Consider the following 26,153-nt stretch of genomic DNA (forward strand, 5'->3'; position numbering starts at 1 on the left):
ACTAACCAATTTTATTTACATTTTAAGTCTTTCCATATTTTTGTCTGATAACTAGTTAGTTCTAAAATGGTCCTAATGAAACTTTTTACTCACTTTTTATTGGAAGTTTTAAATTTAAGTTTAGTCAACACCAACCTTGGTAGATGTAGCAGGTGAGGAATATACTTGCGATAAATAACACTCTGTAAAGTGTAAGTAAGCTTTTCGTTGTTCAGCCTGGAAATTGCACTGTGCAGTGTCATAAAATAAAATAATTAACAGTTCAGTTAAAATCATAGCTAAAGGAATATGATACAAATGCATTAAGCATTTGCATGAAAATATCAACCAACGTTCCCGCTACGCTGCGCGGCCGCCCAGTGGTCTGGAGGTCCCGCGCAGGCTGCCCGCAGGCTTTTATATGGGAGAAACCGCGCATGCGCGAAGATTGAAATGGGCGGCACAGCCACTTAAAGGGACCGCGCATCAAAAAGAATGAGAGAACATTGATCACAATACATAATTTTCAGGCTGTTTTAATTTTCCTTTCTCCTGACTCTCCGCAATAAACTTGCAACAGAAAAAAATAGCTTTGTGCTGGACTTAATTAAATTAGTATCAGTAGAAGTTCCATGTTGATGTCCACATTACATCCTTCGTGCAAAATCCAACATTTTCATTCTCTTAGTTGTGCTGTTATTCCCTGCTTCTAGTTTTAATTTATTTTAAACTGCAGGATGGAAGTTGATTTAAGAGCATTTGATTGTTGACCTATTATCTGGTCTATGGTATGTAAAGTTATATAATTTGGATCAAAAGTTTAAAGAAGGGCTGAAGCAAACGCATTGCTGCATTTGAGTAATACATTTTGGGTTCTCCTAATTATCCCCACCGATGAACAGTTGCCCGGAGGGAGGGAGGGAGAGCAAATTTGAAAGTGCGCCAACTTGTGCCACAGTTCCAAAGACAGCAGTTGGTCCTTTATCTACCAGGGAATGGTAGCTAACTCGCAAATTTAAACGAGGCAAAATAAAACTTGGAAATTATCATTACACTGCTCTTTGAATTATTGAACAAATTGGTTAATTGCATCTATTTTTATGGCTGTCTATTTAAGCATTAGGAGGGAAAATAGTTTGTGTGGAACATCTTGCCCAGTAGGCACAAACTTCTAAAGGTAATTCTTTTTCAGAAACAACTGAAATCCCAGTTTGTAATCTCTGTAGCCTTACCCAACAAATATTTTAAATGAGCAAAACCTTTGAAGTGGCCATTTCATATTCAAAGTCTCATCTGGTGTAAAATAAATATTTACATTGACTACTATTTTGACATTTCTATTTTTCTTGTGGATGAATATCTTCTGTTGCATTTGGATTACTCCCTACAGATAGTCCAGGTGGGGTCGGGAACAGCTTTCGGGTCTGTCGAACGGTGTGCAAACTGCTACTGAAGGATACAAACCTGGTTTAACATTGACTCGTATTTCTGTTAAAAGAAAAAGTATTTCTGTTAGAAGAAAAAGTGACATAACAAGTTAATCTATAGGTGTTGTGAAGCATGTGTGCAAATTTCAGTTCCAATGAACAGTGAATATCGTCAGGTTCTTATTACTGTACTATGTTGCAGAATTCTTGGATTTCCCACTGCCCTTCACTCTCATCCCAACCAGAGCTGAGATGTCCTTAATTGCATGCAATTTGATTTGGATCTTGCTGCTACACTGATTTCAAAACAGCAGTCTAAACAAATGGTTAGGCACTTGATGCTTTGCAGCAAACCCATCCTTCTCCCTCCGTTTTTTTGGGTTAAAATCAGCATCTGGCAATCGACTCTATGTGGAGAGCAGGCTACTTCCCATTGTATATTCTTCAGCTGAATGTGTTGAATCTTGCAGTGTACTGACAAGTTATAATTGGTTTGATTTTATTTTTAAAACAGGCCAAGATACCTTTTGATGCCAACAAGCTTTACTGCAGTGAAATTCTCGCCATTTTGCTTCAGAATAATGATGGTAGGTTTACTTTCTGTGAATTTTTAGGAGATTGAAGTATGTAAAAATAGTAAAATGAACAGATGGTAAATATTCCCCTCTCCCGAACCCCACACTGGTTTTGTCCATCTGGTAGCTTTATCTGTGCATCTGTTCACCTATTTACCACCCTGCTGTCACAAGCACTAACTTGTCACCTAACAATGCTTCATAAAGTGGGACATCATCTAACTTTAGGTTGCTTTTTAAAAAAAATGTGTATAGTAGGAATCCTAGTCTCAGTTAAGACTGACTTTTTGGATCTGTGCTTGAAAAGGATCTCAGTGGATGGATGTCTGTTCAACAATCTGATGCCAATATTCATCAGAATTTCCTCGGAGAAGACATCGCTCCATTTCTCATTCTTTTATGTCTTAATAATCATGGAGCTGCCCTGCGGCTGACAGTTTAGAATTGCCACCACCTTTCAGTAAGATTTTGAAATGGGGATAAGGTATTGTGGGCAGTGCTCAATTCATAACTACTATTCTACACAAATTGTTGTACCTAGGTTGACTAAAAGCTTAATATTAAGATTACCATTCTATGGTGTAGAAATGCTTAATTTTGTAATTTAATATTTAAAGTTAAATGGATATTCTGAACTTTTGCATTTCACATTTAAACGAATTTTCAGTTGGATTCCCCTCTCAATGGATGGATTCTGTTCAACAATCTGATGCCAATACACATCAAGCTAGCAATTTAATACCTGTAATGCAAATTCTTAGTTGCATAATATTTTTGCTGTAACTGACACATGCTAACCTGTAATGTTCCATGATCACTTAGCTAGTATTTTACCTGCAAGGAGGAATTATTGAATAAATTACTAACTTTGAAGGGCTTTATCCATCGCTGGCTTCAGTTGCTGTGATTGCAATGTCTGCCTATTGGATGGTTGGATATTTGGTTAAATATATTGAATTAGGTGCTTTTTTTTAAACTGTATGTTAAGAATTGAATATTTAATTTGGAGCAGAATGGTGAAAAATGCGCTTGGTGACAGTTTTGTTCCAGCCTGTATGATGGTTTGATCTTTGGGCTTTGCATTACCTGCCAACCAGGTAATTTGATGGTGTCATACAACAGAGAGTAACTAGCCTCAGTTGTGAAAATTGAGATTACTGGTCCACATTTATTAAACGGTAAATTAATTGTTTTCCAGCCACGCTTTATGTTCAAGTTTTCTGTCAGTTTAGTGACCCTCTTGAGCCAGAAGCATGAGAACGTGGATTAGCCCATCCTCCAGTTCGTTCTTCTTTCTTTTGGTGACCTGGCTGAGTTAGGGAATTCAGTAGTGTTGTACTATAATATCCCACTTTATTTTTCACTATTACATCTCCAATAGGAAAATTATTGTTTTGACTGCATTTGGGTGCATGAGGGAAGAAAGTATGATTGTCTAAACTTTTTGGGAATTCTGATTCAGGTAATTGAACTGAACACACTGATATGTTACATTTAACCAATAAAAAATATCCTGGTTCACTGTACCAGGGAATTGAGTGTAGATAGTTTTCTTGATAGATGAGACCATTGTGCTGACTCCTTCAATCAAGCCACCTTTACTCATTTTCTCTGTATAGTACAGAAGGGAGTTCATAGAATCTTGCAGCACAGAAGGAGGCCATTCATTGTGACTGTGCCGGCTCGTTGAAAGAGCTATCCAATTAGTTCTTTATTGTTATTCAGTCATGATTAAGGGATACATGTTTTAACTTTGAGAGACTCCTTTAGTTTTGAGAGAGACAGCAAGTGAATTTCTTTGAACTTCAGTAAGTTGTTTGGCTGGTAGGACTTGACCATGGGACCTTGTGGACTGTATTATTTAATGCCACACTGGGTGGTGCTTTTACATACCTTTCCTTGATGAACAAAGGAAACCTTCTCATGCCCATAAAATTATGAAGGTAGGTATTAAACAAGCTTAAAAAATTGACATCACATTTACTGGGGCTCATTTAATATTTCTGTGAATACTTGAGGACTGCATTGGGTTTGTTTAATCTAATTTAACTGCTATGCATTGTATTCGATGTTGAAGAATATCTTGGTTTGTATGGTTACTTATGCAGCAGGTGTCTTGATTATTAAAAGTAACTCTATTTACAAGCACTTTTAGTGGTTAAATAATCTCATTTAAATTTTGTAACTAAGTCTTTATTATTCTGGTGCAGCGTTTCCATCCTTCTAATTAATTTGTCTCTCTTCTGGTTGCTTTTATAATATGTCATCCAGTATTGATTATGCACAGTGTATCCATGTTTAATGCTGTAAGATTTGACAAGTGGTTCCACTGCTTTCAGTCAACAGGGAATTACTTGGTGACCAGGAAGGGATCGATGTGTTGCTGCAGCAGCTGTCAGTGAGTATCTGTTCTGGCCTCCAGCCCTGACTTGGTCGGTATTCTTAGCTCATTGCAGTGCTTCAGTGGTCTTCTCTCCTTTATTAATCAGAAGTAAATTGTACCTGAATTCTCAGTAATTCAAACTGCATTTTTGATATAAAAAATATATTCTGATGTTACTTCTATATCAGCAGAAATGGATGGATTATAAAAACAGTAAAGAAAGAACTTGTATATAACGTCTCATCATATCCCTTATGATGTCCTAAAGTGCTGCACATCTAATGAATAACTTTTTTAATGATGTCATTTTTGTTATGTAGGCACATTTGGGAGCCATTTTGCGCACAGCCCAGTTCCACAAACGGCATTGAGATGAATGGTCAGTTAATCTGTGATGGTGGTGTCGATTGAGGGAGCATGTTTGGAGAACTTCTGGTTCCTCAAATTGTGCAATGGGGTTTTGAATGTCCACCTGAGCCACATCTTCAGTACTACATTACTTCCTCAGTACTGCACTGAACTGGCTACCTAGATTATGCGCTTAAGTACTAAACTGGGCTTGAACCCACAAACTTCAGTCTGAGGTGAGAGTGCTACCAACTAAGCCAAGCTGACTTATTACCATTTAAAGTGTTCAATAATTGCACCACAAGTAGGCTGCAATTGAATTTACATTAGGCTTGAATTGTATTAAGACGCTTACTTTGAAAGGAAACTACACCAATTGTATTGAATATTCTGCATTCTGAAGTTTTAATGCTTCCATCACCATTAATTCCAGCTGCAAGAAAGCAATCAATGTCTGATCCACCAAACTGATGTATGGCTTGATCAAAGCTACAAACATGAAAAATGACATCAATGTTTTGGTACTTCACTGAATTTCACAGATCTATTTGAGACATGTGTTCTCCTCTTCCTTACTGAGTTATTAAATTGTGAATGACTGAAGTTGAGTGCCACAAAAATGACAGAATAATGAAGCCCCGAAGCATTTTACCTCCCAATGTTAGAAATGAAGTTTTATAGCTCCTGATAACTATTAAATCAAAAATGCTAGTCTGACAAAAGGGACCATTGTCTTAAGTTGCTCTGTTAACTGTACTTTGAAATAATCAGTTGTGGGTTGTATCATCTCCTAGTAATAATAGGTGAGAGTATAGGATATTTAGTAATCCAGTGAACTTACAGGCTGGTTATGCTGTTAAAAAGAGAATAGTGTTGTATGTCATGCCACTGTAATCCGACCCCAACAAATAGTTGCCAGAATTTTATTACCAGAAAACTGCCAGTCATCATACCATGTGGACTGAGCCCATCCCACCACATGTAAATGGGGGTTGTAGATGTGATGAAGCAGTTCCCTCAATTTCCCCCAATTCGTGTTCCTGATAGAACCACTGGAGATGACATGGTGGTGAGAGCAGCACAGTGAGGCAGATACTGCATATTGGAGTGTATTGTTGGACACCTTTATTGCATGTTGGAGAATTATTTGGACAGCAATGTTTGGTTGGTTGAGCTCAACAGCTTCATTGAAGAGTTCTGCCATTTAGAATGAGTTCTGAAGTTAAATTTTGGTGTAATGAAATGGATTTCCCTAGGAGAATTGCTCTCTTCCTGTATTAATGAGGATGTGGAAGAGGCTCGGTTGGATGAATGTAGAGTGAAACCTCACTGAAGATGTTTGTTTCCAACATCCCACCACAGGAAAGCTGTGCTTCTCCTCAGAGGCAAATGGAAAGTTATGCCACCTGTTAATTGCAGACCTGCAGCCCATCTAAACAAGTAGCGCGCAGCCTTATCAATAATTCTTAAAGTGACCACAGCATCAAAAGAATGGGACATTCCCACTACCACCTCTGAAGATTCAGGTGTTACTGGTTGTTGTCCCTGAATGACCAGCCTCCAGCTGTGCGTCTCAGAGGGAAGGTACAGCAGTATCCTGCGAGACATTGATGTCTGTCATTACTTCTTGTCACACTCTGGGCACGGGCTCATTTGGGCTAATGGATGGAAAAAGACTAAATAGTTCCAATTAAATCTTAAATCCTGTGCTATGCATGTCTTGCAGGAAACTATTGAAGTAGTTGTAGTTGCAATTTTGGAAGCCATGATTTCCCTTAGAACCTCCTTTTCACACCTTGCTGTGGATATATCCTGGGTTGCCACATTCTCCAGGGTGTTTTGTGTGACTTGGTTATCTTCCTGCTTAATGTTGCCGACATGGGTAGTGTGGACTCCTCCAATGTACTCACTATGTCCACTGCCTGGACAAGAGAATTATGCTCTTTTGTATACTGGGACCCTGAGATCTGGGTGGCTAGACTCCTCAGCTGAGGGCACTAAATTCTCCCCATCTCGGGAGACGTAGTTGGCTCCTATTCTTTCCCTTCAGCTCCTCCTGCTCACCTGTGCTCTGTGCATCGCTTGGTGATATATTCTTTCTGTTGCTTTCTACATTTTCTCTAATGAGTGCAACTGGGCTGGTGCTGGAATAAGTAAGATGTCATGAGTTCTGATTGAGTCAGAGAGTCTGCTGCAGGACTGGTTGATGTGGAGCTACTGGGGTGCTATTTTCCTCTGTTCATCTTCTACAAGTACTGCACCTAGAATGTTTATGAAGAAAATACTTTTAGGAGGTGGTCTGTCACATTTGATTTACAGTCTGTAACTGATCAATTATAGGCCTTTAAATGAAGGTGAATGTCTGAAGATATTAACAACTCACTGCACTGTAGCTGATCCACAATGTTACCAACCAGCTCCTGGCACCTTTCCAGCTTGCCCATCTTCCACTGCCTGCCCAGTATATCTGTCGAGGAGCTAAAGAGCTTCCTTCTCGTGGATACTTAAAGGCCTGATGGTTGCACCTCCTCTTCCCATGGTACTTTTCGCTGCTGATTGTAGGCAACCTTTTGCAAGGAGAATACAAATTGAGAAAGGTAATTGATTGACAACATTCACTTTCACCCAGGTGTTAGCTGACATTTACCAGAATACATTCAGGTGCGGGCTATCCATCAATCTTTCCAATTTTTCAATAAGAGGAAGTTTGGGTGTGGGGTGTGAGGTGCATTGAGAACATTCATCTATTTATTAATTTACACTCTGAGGATATGGTAGCTATACTAGCAGCAATCTCTTTGGATGTGCATTGGTACTCATGACTTCAGTTAATTTGGTCCATGCTGTGATGTCATTAAACTTTCCAGCCCTGGGTCCCTGTTTGTAAGTAGTCAAGGTGGCACTGACTGCCTGCACCACTTTCCTTTTATACTGGCTGAACCACCCTCATATGAGGCTTCCAATCAGGAGTGCCAAAGAGCCGGTTTCTTCTTGCTATTACCTCTGTAAGGCCCATGGATTCGTCAGAAAATGTGGGGGCACTTGCCATTTTAGACACCTCCTGATTATCCTTCTGCTTTGCAAGCCAGTCTCTGTTCTCTCGCTCCCACCAATTCAAATGCTTCTGGCCATTTAAGCAGCTACAGCCTTTTAAATGCTGCAGTTAAACAGCATTTCCTTTTGTCCTTGTGATGGTAAATGAGTCCAGAGCGGAAATATCATGGAAATCCCCCCCACCCTACATATCCAATGCAGCCTTCTCCAGGAAAAAGGTATGGGTACCTGGCGGTATTAGGTGGGCGGGTGGAATAATTGCCTTCACCCATCCTCCTGCTACCCCCCCCCCCCCCTCCCAGTTAAACCACCAATCAAAGGAGGGGAAATCCAGACCACAATTTGGCTTTAATATGATGTATGAGTCTTCTAAAACATCCGTACTTATGAAGACTACTTGTAGAATAACTGGTTCTCCAATCTTTCCATTAGTTCTTGGAATAGTGAAGCAACTTTTAGCTTCAGTATATAAACTGTTTCCTCACCATTCAACTTCTGCATTTAAACAGGATATTTCCATTATCCTTTCAAATAAAATCATGTTGGGACAGTCTTGTGCCACTGTTTTCAAAAGAGAATCTCTTCTACTCTATAAAAAATTCTAGCAAGACTATTATTTTGCTGTTTGAAATAGGGGATTACTTTGAACAGGAGGTACATCCCTAGATATTCCTTATTCTTTTACGTTCTGTTTTGCAGCTTAATTTGTAGTTTTCTGAAATGCATTTGTGTGTGTGTGTGTGTGTGTGTGTCAATTCACTGTATCCTCATTAATCAAGCAGGGATGTATTGGTGAAGAAAAGTTGAACAGCCCTATGAGGGATTTAAAAACTTAAACCAGCTCAGTTTCAGCTCGGTTTCGCTGGTTTTTTTCAGCACAATTTGCCCAAAATTGGCCAAACCAGCGCAAAATATCGAGGAATTTCGAGCGCAAATTACGTCCAAAACCATATAGAGTTTCCGTAATCTTTTGCGCTAGTTGAAATCCACTAGATGTTGGCCCCACCCATAAAGCTGCCCGCACCACCGGATTGAATTAATCAGCATTGGGAGTTTCAGCTAATTGAGCCCTTTGCAGGCCTTCGAGGAGGCTCTTAAAATTAAGCTTTTTTTTTAGGCACAAGGACACTTGATAGGCATGTTTTAAAAGTTTTTGAATATATATTTTTTAATTTACAGGAAGCTTTGTGCTATCCGGCACCGACGGGACCGAGCTGCTGCCGTTGCCTAAAAAGTCCCGTACACTCCAGAGTTAATGTTGAAAGATACGGAGATTCCGTATCTGACAACAATCACTGTTGCTTAGCAACAGCTTCTAAACACTCGTGTGTGGCTGCAAGGGTCTGTAGCTAAAGCTGTTGCTATAGCTACAGACCTTGCACTGCTTGACTGTGGAAAAAAAAAGCAAAGAAAACAAACAAGAAGAATAAAAAACGGCACCTGATTTCTGCCGGTGGCTCCAGTTTGCTGGATAGCTCACCTCCGGATAGCACAAAGTTTCCTGTACTAAGAAACTGACTACTGTACACCAGTATAACCAGCAAATGGTTCTGTATAGTTTTTTAATGTCAGTTTCAGTTATTTAAAATGTGGTTACTCATAGGTGGTGGACTAGACACTCTGATTAAAAATGCTTATTTTTTGTGATAAACCCATTTTAAGATGTATTAATCAAACTGCGGCAAGTTACCACACTTAATGGCCCGGAATTTGCAGCCAGCAGCAAAGTGAAGGCGTTAGCTGCTGGCCCCGAAGTACGCTACGCACAGGGATCTCGCAATCCCTGTGTTGAGAACGTAGGGTTTTCTGACCTTGAATTCAATTCAACGAACTTAATGGGGCTCCCCTTGTGTGAAATGCTGTGACGTCAACAGGCTGTCTAAGCAGCCAAGCAAACCACAAAATTCTCAGACAGCGAACAAGGAAGTGGGTAAGCCCTTAAAATTCTAACTTTTTAAAATAGTTAGAGAGAGCAAAAGAAAGGTTGGGATTCTTGCATGGGAAAAAGGCAAACCTAAAAAAGATGCACAAACTTAAAACATTTTTTTGAAATGTTTCTTACGTTTTAATTTTTATTAAAATGGACAAATTTCACACTGCACAAAATTAAAATTAGTTTTCCAGATCCTTAACATTTGTTTAGCAGTCAAAACGCTGTTAAAACCCCAGTTACATCTAATCCCTTTGGGTCTAACTTTTAGTGGGGAATTTAACAGCGTACTTATTGCGGATGAGCCGAAATTCAGGGCCGGCCGCAAATTCAGGGCCACTATATCAAGGAAGTTTTTTAAAGCAAAACTTTAAAAAAAAATTTTAAAAAAAATTACATTCTGAAGCGCTGCCCAATTGCGCTGGTTAATCGCAGATTTTATGTTCAGCGATATGCAAATGAATTTGAGCGGCAACTTTAGGAAAAAATACACTTCGCAAAACTAGAGCAATTAGCGCCCGGCTCGCCGATTACGCCCAGAGCAGAAACTCCATAATATTATCTCTGCACGCACAAGCCTGGTTACTAATAGTAATATTATGAGGTTATTGTTGCAAGACATTGGTCACTGAGTCAAGGTAAATTTTGTTGAGAGTTCACCAATTGTGCCCATGGATAAGAACCATTAGAATCCAGTTAAAACCATATTATCCGATCTTAAAAATGGATCTAAATGAAGTATAATGTAATCTTCAGTTAAGCATTTTAATTAAGATTAAATCCCATTTTAAAAGCTTTGGGGAGGGGGGGGGGTGGAATTACCAGATTTTACCATCCTCTTCCTACTTGGGAGTTGACAATCATTTACATTGCTGTGACTCTCCAAGGACTCTCCGGTATAAAGTAATGGCTGAGATGAATTACTAGTTCACAACATACATCATGAAAAGTCCTGAAGAATTTATCTTCCCAGTTTTCTGCTCAAATGTGGTCTTTATTTTTTAGGTAGTATCCTTTTCTTTGGTTGCTCTTTCTAGTATTTATCTGGAATTCTTGAATCAAAATGGATTTTGGACAAAAGTTTGAGTAAGACATTACACTTTGTGTTCCCTAGAGTGATACTATGGTCATTGGTTCTGTTGGTGCGCTATTAGCCTGCTGTTGAAGACAGATAAGAATAAAAGTCTGTGGCTCACTTTCTAGTATTGAATGCCTGCTACACTTTTCAAAAAGGAATCTGTTATCTGTCATAAAACACATGCAGAAATGATTTTTGTGACTTTCTAATTCCGAATACTAGAAAGTGGAAGTAGCCTTTATTCAGTGGTTTATGACAAGCTACACATTCTAATTTCGCTGGGACAGTAAAAGCTGGCATAAGTAGAATAGACTTCTGTTAAGCTTTTTGTTCTTGTTGCACGATTCTCAGGAGAACTGAGTGCGTGCAAAATAAAATTGAAAGTTTTGTAACATTTTATTTGGAAAGTGAAATAAGACAACAACATTTAATTAGTAGCATGAAGATAATATTTACTTGAATGGAGACTCGTGATTTTTTTTAAATGTTGTTGTTGAAGTATTAAACAGATGTCCATACAATTGACCTTACTTTTACTAATGTAGGTACTATAGCAAACTACCTAACAATTATTAGCCATAACAACTATTTTCAGACAGAGTATTCTGGCAGTAATAGTTAAATTGAATCAGTTTCTAAAGAAGATAACTATATAAGCCAAGTTCATTAGTGGTCTGTTTGCAGTTATGTACAACCACCAGCTTTAATGTTTGTGTTGCAAACTTGAAATCTTCGATTGCACATGATTTAGGTACTACATTTTCATAGGAACTTTGGCAAAATCTTTTTTTTTCTAAATGATACACTTCTACATTTTTCTAATGCATCAGTACTCCAATGTGCTGCACCATAGAAGGGTAAGACATGGCTGTGTGCGCAACATCCTGAAAACTCTTCCTGATTTGCAATATGTACACCGCCAATTTATTGCCTACCTCTTCCCCGCCATTGTGTTACTCCTCAGTTAGCATCTTTTTATGCACCCAATTTACCTACATTTATATTTGTGCCCCATTCACTAAATTTTCATTTATGCTAAGTTATTGATTTATACTAATTGTATCCAGTTCACCAATCATTTAAAATAAAAACTGAAAATGCTGAGAATACACAGTAGGGCAGTCAGCAGCTGTAGCGGAAAAGGACAAGTTGACATTTCGGATATATTACCTGCCTTCAGACCTAAAGATTAGGATGGCAAGCGTTTTAGTACAGTTGGAAAAAATAGAAAAAAGGGGCTGGAGAAAACAACAGATACTTCAATCATGGGGGGGGGGGAGAGAGAGAGAGCTAATGGGCTGAATAACCTGCACACTACTTAATAGAAAACTGTTATATAATATAAAAGATTATTTCAGTGAGGCACCGGCAGGACGTTAAAACACAAGATTGTAAAATAGTTAGGATAGTAGAAAGATGTGGGAGAGGTCCGCACAAATGAAAAGACAAGAACCTGGTGGGAATTGGACAAAGAGGGAAAAAAGCTTGCAAAAGCAGAAAGTATAAAATGAAATCGAAAAACACTGGCAAAACACATTGCGTCCATCAGTCCTGAACATAACATAAGAAGTCAAGAGTAGGAGTAGACCATACAGCCCTTTGAGCCTTCTCCACCATTCAGTAAGATCATGGCTGATCTTCGACCTCAACTCCACTAACAGCCCGATCCCCATATCCCTTGATTACCCTAGAGTCCAAAAATCTATCTCGGTCTTGCATTTACTCAACAACTCAGCACCCACAGTCCTTTTGGGTACAGAATTCCAAAGATTCACAACCCACTGAGAAGAAATTCCTCCTCATCTCAATCCCTTCTCCTGAGACGATGCCCCCTAGTTTTAGACTCTCTAGCCACGGAAAACAACCTCTTAGCATCTACCCTGTCAGTCCCGGGGAGATTTGCTAGTGCTGTTGGGGAGGGTTTAAACTTATTTGGCAGGGGGATGGGCACCAGCATATAGGAGTAGAAAAGAGGAATAAGGTGCATAGAGAAGTGAGTGTGTTGGATAGTACTAGAGAAGAAAGTAGTACTAGAGGCGGAAGTAATACCATATTAGATAGGAGCAGACTAAGAAAGACTACGAAAAATTCAAAAATGGGTTTAGAATGCATGTATGTAAACGCACAAAGTGTGGTGAATAAGGTTGGTGAGCTACAAGCACAATTAGCCGTGTGGCAATAACAGAACCGTGGCTTAAAAATGGTGAGGACTGGGCACTTAATATTCAAGGGTACAAGGTGTTCAGAAAAGATAGGGAAGGTAAAAAGGGAGGTGGGGTGGCAGTGCTGATTAAGGGAGACATTGTAGTGTTGGAAAGGGAGGATGTTCTTCAGGGGACAAGGACAGAATCCATTTGGTTAGAGTTGAGCAAAAAGGGTGTGATCACACTATTGGGGGTATTTTGTAGGCCTCCAAATACTGAGAAGGAGGTAAAGGAGCAAATCTGCAGGGAAATCGCAGAGATATGAAAGAGCTATAGAGTGGTGATATTGGGATCTTTAATTACCCAAATATCGATTGGGATAATGCTAGGGTAAAGGGAAAGGAGGGGGAGGAATTTCTGAAATGTGTTCAGGAGAATTTCCTTGACCAATATGTTCTTGGCACAACTAGGAAGGAGGCATTGCTGGATCTGGTGCTGGGGAATGAGGTGGACCAGGTCGACCAAGTGTCTGTGGGAGAACACTTGGGTATGAGTGATTATCATATAAGATTTAGATTAGCAATGGAGAGGAGCAAGGAACAATCTAGAGTGGAACTTCTAAACTGGAATAGGGCTAAATTCAGTGGGATACGAAAGGATCTAGCCAGGGTAAAATGGATCCAGAGACTGACAGGAAAAACTGTAACGGAACAATGGTTGACCTTTTAAAGTTCTTTATCTGAATGCACGCAGCATTCGTAACAAAATAGACGAGTTGACGGTGCAAATAACTACACATGGGTATGATCTGGTGGCCATTACAGAAACATGGCTGCAAGATAATCACGACTGGGAACTAAACATACAAGGGTATTTGACAATTAGGAAGAACAGACAGGAAGGAAAGGGAGGTGGGGTTGCTATGTTAATCAAGGATGGAATCACTGCAATAGTCAGAAATGATATTAGGTCAAAGGATCAGGATAGTGAAACAGTTTGGGTGGAGATAAGGAATAATAAAGGAAAAAGTCACTAGTGGGCGTAGTCTATAGGCCTCCTAACAGCTGCAACTCTGTTGGTCGGTGTATAAATCAGGAAATAGTTGGGGCTTGTAATAAGGGAACAGCTATAATCATGGGGGATTTTAACTTTCATATTGACTAGACTAACCAAATTGGGCATGGCAGCCTTGAGGAAGAGTTCATAGAGTGTATTAGGGATGGGTTCCTTGAGCAGTATGTAACTGAACCAACCAGGGGGCAGGCAATCTTAGGTCTGGTCCTGTGTAATGAGACAGGATTAATAAAAAATGTCCTAGTAAAGGATCCCCTTGGAATGAGTGACCATAATATGGTTGAATTCCAAATTCAGTTTGAGGGTGAGAGAGTTGGATCTCAAACCAGCGTACTGAGCTTAAATAAAGGAGACTATGAAGGTATGAGAGTAGAATTGACTAAAGTGGACTGGGAAAACAGATTAAAGTGTAAGACGGTACAAGAGCAGTGGTCTACATTCAAGGAAATATTTCACATCTTTCAAGATAAATATATTCCACTGAGGAAAAAGGGGAGTAAAAGAAAAGACAGCCATCCGTGGCTTAGTAAAGTAATAAAGGATAGTATCCGACTGAAAACAAGGGCATATAAAGTAGCCAAATCTAGTGGGAGGATAGAAGATTGGGAAGCATTTAAAAGCCAGCAAACAATAAGTAAAAGATTAATTAAGAAAGGGAAGATAGATTATGAAAGTAAACTAGCAAAAAATATAAAAACAGATAGCAAGAGTTTCTACAGCTATATAAAAAGAAAAAGGGTGGCTAAAGTGAACGTTGGTCCCTTAGAGGATGGGGCCGGGAAACTAGTGGTGGGGAACATGGAGATGGCAAAGACGCTGAACAAATATTTTGTATCAGTCTTTACAGTAGAGGACACTAAAAATATCCCAACACTGAACAAACGGGGCAATGGGGGGGGAGAGGAGCTAAATACGATTAAAATCACTAAGGAGATGGTACTCTGTAAAATAATGGGACTTAAGGTGGATAAATCCCCCGGACCTGATGGCCTACATCCTAGGGTCTTGAGAGAAGTGGCGGTAGGGATTGTGGATGCATTGGTGATTATTTTCCAAAACTCCCTGGACTCAGGAAAGGTCCCGGCAGATTGGAAAACTGCTAATGTAACACCCTTATTTAAGAAGGGAAGTAGACAAAAAGCCAGAAACTATAGACCAGTTAGCCTAACATCTGTGGTTGGCAAAATGTTGGAGTCCATTATTAAGGAAACAGTAACAGAGCATTTGGATAAACATAATTTAATAGGACAGAGTCAGCATGGTTTTATGAAGGGGAAGTCATGTTTGACAAATTTGCTCGAATTCTTTGAGGACGTAACATACAGGGTGGATAAAGGGAAACCAGTGGATGTAGTGTATTTGGACTTCCAAAAGGCATTTGACAAGGTTCCACACAAAAGATTACTGATCAAGATAAAAATCATGGGATTGGGGGTAATATACTGGCATGGGTGGAAGATTGGCTATCTAACAGAAAACAAAGAGTTGGGATAAATGGTTCGTCCTCGGGCTGGCAATCAGTCACCAGTGGTGTTCCGCAGGGGTCAGTGCTGGGACCCCAACTCTTTACAATCTATATTAACGATTTGGAGGAAGGGACCGAGTGCAACATATCCCAGTTTGCCGACGATACAAAGATGGGAGGGAAAGCAGTGAGTGAAGAGGACATAAACCTGCAAAAGGACATAGACAGGCTAAGTGAGTGGGCAGAGATTTGGCAGATGCAATATAATGTTGGAAAGTGTGAGGTTATGCACTTTGGCAGAAAAAATCAAAGAGCAAGTTATTATCTAAATGGAGAGAAACTGCAAAGTGCTACAGTACAAAGGGATCTGGGGGTCCTGGTGCATGAATCACAAAAAGTTAGTATGCAGGTGCAGCAGGTGATCAGGAAGACCAATGGAATCTTGGCTTTTATTGCAAGGGGGATGGAGTATAAAAACAGGGAAGTCTTGCTTCAGTTATACAGGGTATTGGTGAGGCCACACCTGGAATACTGCGTGCAGTTTTGGTTTCCATATTTAAGAAAAGATATACTTGCTCTCGAGGCGGTTCAGAGAAGGTTCACTTGGTTGATTCCGGAGATGAGGGGGTTGACGTATGAGGAAAGGTTGAGTAGGTTGGGACTCTACTCATTGGAGTTCAGAAGAATGAGAGGCGATCTTATCGAAACATATAAGATTGTGAGGGGGCTTGATCGGGTGGATGCGGTGAGGATGTTTCCACTGATGGGTGAGACTAGAACTAGGGGGCATAATCTTAGAATAAGGGGCTGCCCTTTCAAAACTGAGATGAGGAGAAACTTCTTCACGCAGAGGGTAGTAAATCTATGGAATTTGCTGCCCCAGAGAGCTGTGGAAGCTGCAACATTAAATAAATTTAAAATGGAGATAGACAGTTTCCTAGCAGATAAGGGAATTAGGGGTTACAGGGAGAGGGCAGGGAAGTGGACGTGAGTCTAGATTCGGATCAGCCATGATCCTATTGAATGGCGGAACAGGCCCGAGGGGCCGTATGGCCTACTCCTACTCCTGCTCCTACTTCTTATGTTCTTATGAGAAGATGTTCCAAGTACAGGCTAGGTACATTCCAACAAGAGGGAAGGGTAAGGGAACCAAAGCAAGGGCTCCTTGGATGACCAGGGAGATAAAGAAGATGGTGAAACAAAAAAGAGTGTGTACGATGCATGTCAGATGAATTCTTCAAGGGAGAACCAGACCAAATACAATAAGTTGAGAGGGGATGTGAAGATGAAAATAAGATTGGCAAAGAGAGAGTATGAGAGTAGAATGGCGGTTAACATAAAAGGGAACTCAAAAATCTTCTACCAGCGTGTAAACAGTAAGTGGGTAGTAAGAGGCGGGGTGGGGCTTATTAGAGACAAAGAAGGTGATAAATGTTTAGAGGTGCAGGGCAAGGCTAGAATACTGAATGAGTACTTTGTATCGGTGTTTACTAAGAAGGTGGATGCTGACAAAATATCGGTAGAAGTGATAAAGGTAGAAGCAATGGAAGGGGTGAAAATTGATAGACAGGATGTACTAGAAAGGCTGGGTATGCTTAGAGTGGATAAATCGCCTGGTCCAGGTGGCTTGCATCCCAGGTTGCTCAGGGAATTGGGGGAGGAGATAGCGGAAGGGCTTACCATAATTTTTCAATCTTCCCTAGATGCGGGGGAGGTGCCTGAGGATTGAAAAATGGCAAATGTGACACCATTGTTCAAGAAAGGGTGTAAGGACGATCCAGTAACTACAGGCCGGTGTAACTACAGGCTGGTTTAACATCAGTGGTGGGAAAAGTTTTAGAAACAATAATCAAGGAAAAAATTGACGGGCACTTGGAAAGTTTTAAGCTAATTAAGAAGAGCCAACACTGATTTGTAAAAGGCAGATCGTGTTTGATTAATTGAATTTTTTGATGAAGTAACAGATTGATGAAGGGAATGCAATGGATGTTGTCTACATGGATTTTTGGAAGACATTTGACAAAGTACCACATAGAAGGCTGGTTAACAGAATTGAGGTTCGTGGAATAGGTGGGTCCATGGCAGCTTGGATAAGCAATTGGCTTAAGGACAGAAAACAGCGAGTTGTGGTAAATAGCTGTTTTTCAGACTGGAGGATGGTAGACAGTGGTGTTCCCCAAGGGTCAGTGCTGGGGCCACTGCTTTTTTTGATGTATATAAATGACCTGGATATTGGAATACAGAGTAGAATTTCTAAATTTGCCGATGACACTAAACTTAGGGGTGTGGCAAAACAGTGAGGATGATACCAATTGACTGCAACAGGACATAGAAAGGCTAGCAGAATGGGCAAACAAGTGACCGATGGAATTTAATACAGAGAAGTGTGAGGTGATGCATTTTGGCAGAAGGAACAGGGAGAGGCAATATACACTTAATGGCACAGTTTTAGAGTGTGCAGGGACAGGGGGACCTGGGAGTTAATGTGCATAGGTCCCTGAAGGTGGTAGGACATAGAGTGGTTAGCAAAGCATATGGGATCTTGGGCTTCATAAATAGAGGTATTGAGTACAGAAGTAGAGAAGTTATGCTGAACCTTTATAAAGAGCTGGTTAGGCTGCAACTGGAGTATTGCATCCAGTTCTGGTCACCACACTTTAGGAAGGATGTGAAGGCCCTTGAGAGAGTGCAGAGGAGATTTACCAGAATGGTTCCGGGGATGGGGGATCTCGGCTACAAGGACAAGTTGGAGAAGCTAGATTTGTTTTCATTAGAGCAAAGGAGGTTGAGCGGTGATTTGATAAGTGTACAAGATTATGACTGGTTTGGTTCGGCTTTACGGGGAAAGGCTGTTCCCACTAGTTGATGGAACAAGGACTAGGGGACACAGATTTAAGGTTTTGGGCAAGAGATACAGGGGGGATGTGAGGAAAACCTTTTTTACGCAGCGAGTGGTGAGGACCTGGAATTCGCTGCTGACTGAAGTGGTGGAAGCGGAGACACTCAATGTTTTCAAGCGGAGACTGGATAAGCACTTGCAGGAAATAAACTTGCAGGGCTACGGGGATACAGTGCAGGAGTGGGACTGACTGGATTGCTCTACAGCGAGCCGGCATGGACTCGATGGGCTGAATGGCCTCCGTCTGTGCCCGATAACTATGACTCCCCCTCAGAATCTTATGTTTCAATGAGATCACCTCTCATTCTTCTAAACTCCAGAGAGTATAGGCCCAATCTACTCAATCTCTCCTCCTAGGACAACCCTCTCATCCAGGGATCAATCAAGATATGAACATGTGAATTTGACAGGCAGGAAAAAGACCAGCTGGTCCTTCAAGCCTGCCCCACACCATGATGGCCGGACCATGATTGTGGTGTATGTGCCTTTAAGAGCAATTGTGGTGTATGTGCCTTTAAGAGCCCCAGGTGTGCGTAATGCCGGTAATTGCCACTTGGGCTATATAAGCCTGTGTATTGTGTATATCCTTTAGAACCCCCCCCAGACTTGCTTAGTAAATACCTATGAACCAACTCCTGTCTTCAGTGTCTTTATCTACACACGGACACTACAGTGGCGACGAAGTGGAAACGGACTTACCTGCAATTCGGCAGCACCTCAAGGACATCGATTCCTCCAGTGTCCAGAAGACTCAAGGAAGTAATAGAAACTGTGGTTTCACCAGCTGGCCAAGCTGGTGGCAGGTACTGCGCTAATCCTTCCTGGGCGTCAGGCTGGGGCTCCAGCGGCGGGCTCTACAGCTGAGACAGGCAGCGAAATCGGAGGCAAGCAATAACGGACTGGGAGGGTGCACTCGGGAGATGGCCGGCGCGGCAAGCAGGTCAGCATTTAGACCTCCGTCGGGAACGAGTCTCCAACAGTGAATAAACGGAAACCACAGTAAAACAGCGTTGTTATCGGTAGCAGCGGCGGGAAAGCGCAGGAAGCGCCATATCGTTGCTACAGAGAGAAAAAAAAAAGCGCGGGAAGCGCCATATCTTTTTTTGAAATGCCTAAGTCTGGCAATATTGATGCTTTTGATAACGAAACAGAGCCTAACTTTGGCAATATTGATGTTTTTGATAACAAGATAGAGGATTGGACCACATATGTAGAAAGAGTGAAGGTGTTTTGCACCGCAAATGGAATAGAAGATGAAAAAAAAGCTTCAGTGCTTCTGGATCTAATGGGCGCAGAAACATACAAGCTGTTACGCAACTTAATCACTCCAGCCGAACCGATGGACAAGAATTTTGAGGAGATTGTTGATACCCTACACTGCCAATTCGCGGCAGGACTGGCAGATTCTCTGCAAGACAAATTCGTCTGCGATCCCCTAAGTGTAGAAACACAAAAAAAGGTATCTTCTGGAAAAGATTTAACACTGGACAAGGCTTTCAGTGCAATAGGAGCGGCAAAGATACAGCAAAGGCCACAGGACTTCGGCACCCATGAAATGACACGGGGTTTCGAGAGATGTTATCGCTGCGGCAGATCCAACCATGACCAGAGGGATTGCTGGTTCAAAGAAAAAGCATGCAGGCGATGCGGAAAGATGGGACACATTCCACGTGTATGCCGATCTGAAAATAAAAAATCCACTAACGGGAAAAGAATCAATAAGGAAAAGCACAGAAAGGTACAAATGATGACGGACAGTAGCTCCAAAGACCAGAAGAGCGAGAACAAGAGACTAAGCTCTCTCAAATTACATAATGTAATTGCCAATGAAGATTACCAGACCATTTGGGTTACCCTCATAATAGCAGGGTCCCCAGTTAAAATGGAGCTAGATACAGGATCAGCTCTAACCGTAATAAATCGACGAGATTACGAGAGGCTATTTTCGCATATACCTCTAAAAGACACATCCATTATCTTAAAAACATATACGGGGCAGAAAGTATACCCCAAAGGAAAAATAAAGGTGCCTGTGGTATACAACGGCAAAGAAATACAAAAGTTGTATTTATACATTCTACAAGATGGTGGTCCACCGTTGTTGGGACGTGAATGGATAAGGAAGATACGTTTAGACTGGCACTCCATTCAGGCACTGACGGTGACCAGTAAGGAATAAAACAATGATGACATCATACCTGAACGATTAAAAGACATCTTGGCCAACGCCAAAGAAGTGTTTCAAGAGAAACTAGGAACCTTGAAAGGCATCACCGCCTCAATAAAAGTGGAAGATACAGCAATTCCAAATTTTTTTAAGGCAAGACCGGTGCCATACGCAATACGTCTGGCAGTCGAGGCAGAGCTGGAGAATTTGGAAAAGGCAGGCGTATTATCCAAAATAGATTGGAGCGAATGGGCAACACCCATCGTTCCAGTCATGAAAAAAACATTGAAAAATAACTCTGAGGAACAGAGAAAAATTCGCATCTGTGGGGACTTTAAGGTGACTGTAAACCCGGTCCTTCACACGGTACAGTATCCTCTTCCGAGGATAGAAGATATTTTCGCCTCACTATCCGGAGGAAAACGTTTCACAAAAATTGACTTGGCACAGGCATATCTACAGATGGAGGTTGAGGAGACCTCTAAAAAGTATCTCACAATAAACACACACAAAGGCCTGTACCAGTACAATCGACTGGTTTTTGGAGTAGCATCAGCTCCAGCTATCTGGCAAAGAGCTATGGAGCAAGTCCTGCAAGGGATTCCGGGGACTCAGTGTTACCTAGACGACATCCTTATAACAGGAGAAAACGACAACGAGCACCTTGCCAATTTGGAGCAGGTGCTCACTAGGCTGAAAGAACGGGGCCTACGAGCAAATCGCCCCAAGTGCGAATTTTTCCAAAATCAGATATCATATTGTGGCCACATAATTAATAAGGAAGGGTTGCATAAGTCACCTGAAAAAATTGAAGCAGTTATAAAAGCCCCAGCACCTGAAAATGTTTCACAATTGAGGTCATTCCTGGGATTAATAAATTACTATCATAAATTTTTACCGAACTTATCAACTATTCTACACCCTCTTAATGATCTTCTACACACAGGAGTGATTTGGAAATGGAACGAAGACTGTAAACGTGCCTTCCATAAATGTAAAGACTTAATCACATCCGAGAAAGTTTCGGATCATTACAACCCATCACTACCAATCAGACTGGCGTGCGATGCATCCCCTTACGGCATAGGAGCGGTATTGTCCCATAGATTCCCTGATGGCTCGGAATGGCCGATAGCTTTTGCGTCACGCTCATTGAACTCAGCTGAGCGTAACTATTCCCAGATAGACAGGGAAGCACTCAGCCTGGTATGGGGAGTGAAGAAATTCAACCATTACCTACACGGACAAAAATTTACCTTGCTGACTGACCATCAACCCCTCATCTCCATATTCAACCCTAAGAAAGGTGTCCCCATTATGACGGCACAAAGACTACAGAGGTGGTCCCTTTTTCTAGGGGCACACCAATACAACATTGAATACAAAGGGTCAAAACAGCATGGGAATGCTGACGGTTTATCGCGCCTGCCGTTGCCAACGATAGAAGAGGCACCTACAGTAGACCCAGTAGAGATATTCCACTCTACCATAGTGGAATGTCTACCGGTGACAAATTCTGCCATTGAAAGGGAGACCAGAAATGACCCTACTCTCTCACGGGTCTACGATTTAACAATGAAGGGATGGCCAGCACATGGCGAACCACTGTTGCCAGCATTCTCGCAAAGAAGAGAACAGCTGTCAGTGTGCCGAGGAACCTTGATGTGTGGATCCAGAGTGGTGATTCCACCCAAACTCCAGGATAAAGTGCTAAAGGAGCTTCACGAGGGGCATCTGGGTGGAGTGAAAATGAAGAACCTAGCTAGGGCATTTGTATGGTGGCCAGGTATCGATGGAGACATCGAAGACATGACCAAGAGCTGCCTAGGATGCCAGAAGGTCCAAAATGCTCCGCCACAGGCCCCTCTACATCCATGGGAGTGGCCCTCATCTCCCTGGCAAAGGGTGCACATCAACTTTGCTGGTCCATTTATGGATTCAATGTTCTTAATCGCAGTTGATGCACACTCCAAGTGGCCGGAGGTAATAAAGATGTCCTCCACCACCACGGAAAAAACCATCACAGTATTAAGGACCATATTTGCCAGGAATGGGCTGCCGGAACAGATATGTTCTGATAATGGACCGCAATTTGTGTCCGAAGAATTCAGAAAGTTCTTAAAGAACAATGGGGTAAAGCACTACACGTCCGCCCCATACCATCCCGCCACCAATGGATTGGCTGAAAGGTTTGTCCAGACCTTTAAGAAGGCCATAAAGGCCATGGGTAATGAAGACATAAAACTTCAGCACAAGGTGGATAACTTCTTATTTGCATATAGGAATGCAACACATATGGTTACAAACCAAACTCCCGCCATGATGTTCTACAATAGAAACCTAAGATGCCGGCTGGATTTGGTCAAGCCCAACATCCGAAGGGACGTGGAGAACCGGCAGTTTCAGGGCATGAATGAAAGGCCAACTAGGGCCTTCCAGATAGGCCAACCGGTTTTGGCCCGGGACTACCGTACCGAGAAATGGCAGCCTGGAACTATCTGCACACGACTAGGACCGCTGATGTATACCGTGGACATCGGAGAAAGCATAATAAGGCGCCATGCTGACCAAATCATCAAGTCATCCGAAAAGGGACAACCTACACCACCACGCTATACGCCTAACGATGAAGTAGAGATACCCATATCTACCTCCGATCCGGTGATACTGGAACCCGATGAACCCGACACTGGCCTTCAAGCCGAATCAGCCTTACCAGAAGAACCTACTACACCACCAGAAACTACTACACCCCCGAGGCGTTATCCGGACCGAGTCAGGAAGCCTCCTGAGAGACTAACTTATAATTAATTAATACAGCAATGTATATTATTTTGCATATAACATGTAATTAATAATTACTTAAAATATGATGTGCTAGTTAGCTAGAAGGGGAGCAATTGTGGTGTATGTGCCTTTAAGAGCCCCAGGTGTGCGTAATGCCGGTAATTGCCACTTGGGCTATATAAGCCTGTGTATTGTGTATATCCTTTAGAACCCCCCCCCCCCCCCCCAGACTTGCTTAGTAAATACCTATGAACCAACTCCTGTCTTCAGTGTCTTTATCTACACACGGACACTACAATGATGGCTAAACATTTCTTCGCTCCCATGACCTGCCCCCCCCCCCCCCCTGCCCATCCCCAACTCACACCCACCCCCTCCCCAACTCACACCCACCCTCTCAATCATATAATCTTCTGGGAGAGGCAAAATTTTTTTTTAAAGGGCAATAAAGGAAAAATTACTATGAAATTCATCTCTGACCCCCCTCAGGCGATTGAAACCAGTCCAGGGGATCACATGGACCAAGTGTTACCTTTCAAGACACTTGCCTTCTGTATGATGCGATCTCTGCCCCAGTCAGGAACTGGTACAGCTCCATCTTGAAGGCCTGCAGAGAGTCAGCACCAGCCAGCAATATATTCCAAGGGCTCTCAATTCTGTGGGAAAGGAAGAATCGCTGAACATCCAGTCTATTCCTACTCTTACAAAGTTTAAACTTGTGTCCTTTGGCCCTCCCCAATCTGTTAAACTGGAATAATCTATCAATAGGGATGCTATCCAGCCCTTTAATTATTTTATCGACCTCTAAGTCTACACTGGTCTAAAGTAAACAGACAAACGTCCTTGAGCCTATCTGAGTGGCTGAAGTTCTTTAAGCTAGGAATCGTTCTTGTAGCTCTCCTCTGGACCTTTTCCAAGGCCACTTTATCATCCACCATGTGGAGGGACCAAAAATAGGCTCAGTACTCTAGATGCGGTTTGACCAGTGACCTGTATAGTGTCAAATGGCATCATTTACTGTGTCGCCATATTATAAAAAAGACAGGCACTGGAGAGGGTGCAAAAAAGATTTGCAAGGATGATACCAGAAATGCGAGTTTATACCTATCGGGAAAGGATGAACAGGCTGGGTCTCTTTTCTCTTGCAAACAAAAGGCTGAAGGGTGACCTAATAGAGGCCTTCAAAATGGAAAGGTTTTGATAGAATAGACAGAGAGAGAGAGCTTCCACTTGTGGGGAAGAGCATAACTAGAGGCCATCAATATAAGATAGTCACCAAGAAATTAAATAGGGAATTCAGAAGAAACTTCTTTACCCAGGGAGTGGTGAGAATGTAGAACTCGCTACAAAAGGGAGTGGTTGAAGCGAATAATATGGATGCATTTAAGGGGAGGCGAGATAAGCATATGAGGGAGAAGGGAATAGAGGATTATGCTGATCGAGTTAGATGAGGAAAGCCGGGAGGCAGCTCGAATGGAGCATAAGTGGCATAAGGCAGCACGGTGGCATAGTGGTTAGCACTGTTGCCTCACAGCGCCAGGGACCCGGGTTCGAATCCGGCCTCGGGTGACTGTCTGTGTGGAGTTTGCACATTCTCCCTGTGTTTGCGTGGGTTTCCTCCGGGTGCTCCGGTTTCCTCCCACAGTCCAAAGATGTGCGGGTTAGGTTGATTGGCTATGATAAATTGACCTTTAGTGTTAGGGGGGATTAAATACGTGGGGTTACGTGGATCGGGTGGGATATGTGTCGGTGCAGGCTCGATGGGCCGAAATGGCCTCTATCTGCACTGTGGGGTTTCTGTGATTTCTGTGATAAGTGCCGACATGGACTGGTTGGGCCGAATGGCCTGTTTCTGTGCTATATATCCTATGTAAATTAAAAGATGGAGAATATAATGTTGACAGCTTTGCTATTTGAGTCCAAAAGTGACCTGTGATTTACAGTAAAGACACATCAATTTCTGTGATGTTAATGGCCCTCTTTAACCCTTTGAGCTATTAGTGGTGTTGCTCCAGTGCTTGTTATTTTACTTATATATGTAAATAGGCAGAGTTTTTCTAATGTGCACTGCTGCTAAATTAAATGGTATGTTGAATGTATGATACGTTTAAGGTAATTTGGGAAAGAAACACTTGTTTCAGCTATTTGTTTAAGAAGCATAATGACTACTGTGCCATTGTGCAAATACCTAAAGAAATTATAATACATTTAATCAGGGAAATAAAATTATGATTTTTATATTGGTAGTAGGCAACAGAAAACACATTCATATCGCTATAGCAAAGAAGCTTTAACAGAACACTTCACTTGGTGATACTTGCATTACTAAGTGATTATATAACAAATTTGAAGTTCATGTTTTACTGTAATTTTTACAGAAATTCAGCCTTCACTTTACTAGGTTTGTTTAATAAACCAGAAACTAATGCTTATTTAGATGCATTGATATAAAAGTCGCATCTGGTTTAGATCATTAGGTTTTGAATGCGACAATTTAAAACCAAGTGTTCAGACATCTCACAGTGAGTAGCAGTAGATATTTCATTCTAGTTAAAATGCAAAATTGAAAATGCAAGAAGGGGAAGATGAGATGTTGTTCATTTCAAGGAGCAGTGGGGGACCAAATGTTTGCACTCTGCCCTTTGACAACTGATAACCCACTGAGCAGAATCAGGACAAAATCCATGTTACCATTCTGTGACAGTGTGTTGATACAATACACTGTCAGCCTTGCCTTCCTATTCTTCAGAAGATCATGGTTAGTTAACAGCAATTCCCCCATTATTCATTTTACTGATCATTTTGATTGGCCTCTTGATCCAAGCTTCTGTTTTCTGTTCTTT

General features: G+C 41.6%; 1 protein-coding gene across 1 annotated transcript in view; it reads left to right on the top strand.

Annotated features, from left to right (window-relative positions):
• Nucleotides 1–26,153, top strand: part of ctnnbl1 (catenin, beta like 1) — a 222,672-nt gene that overhangs the window by 65,647 nt on the left and 130,872 nt on the right. The window contains exons 4-5 of the mRNA XM_086004285.1: nt 1,921–1,993; nt 4,321–4,379. Of these exons, the coding sequence (XP_085860411.1) occupies nt 1,921–1,993; nt 4,321–4,379 (132 nt within the window). The remainder of the gene's footprint in view (nt 1–1,920; nt 1,994–4,320; nt 4,380–26,153) is intronic.

This window comes from Somniosus microcephalus, chromosome 13 (assembly GCF_052327205.1).
Source record: "Somniosus microcephalus isolate GS21.2 chromosome 13, FLI_Smic_1.0, whole genome shotgun sequence".
NCBI lineage: Eukaryota > Metazoa > Chordata > Chondrichthyes > Squaliformes > Somniosidae > Somniosus > Somniosus microcephalus.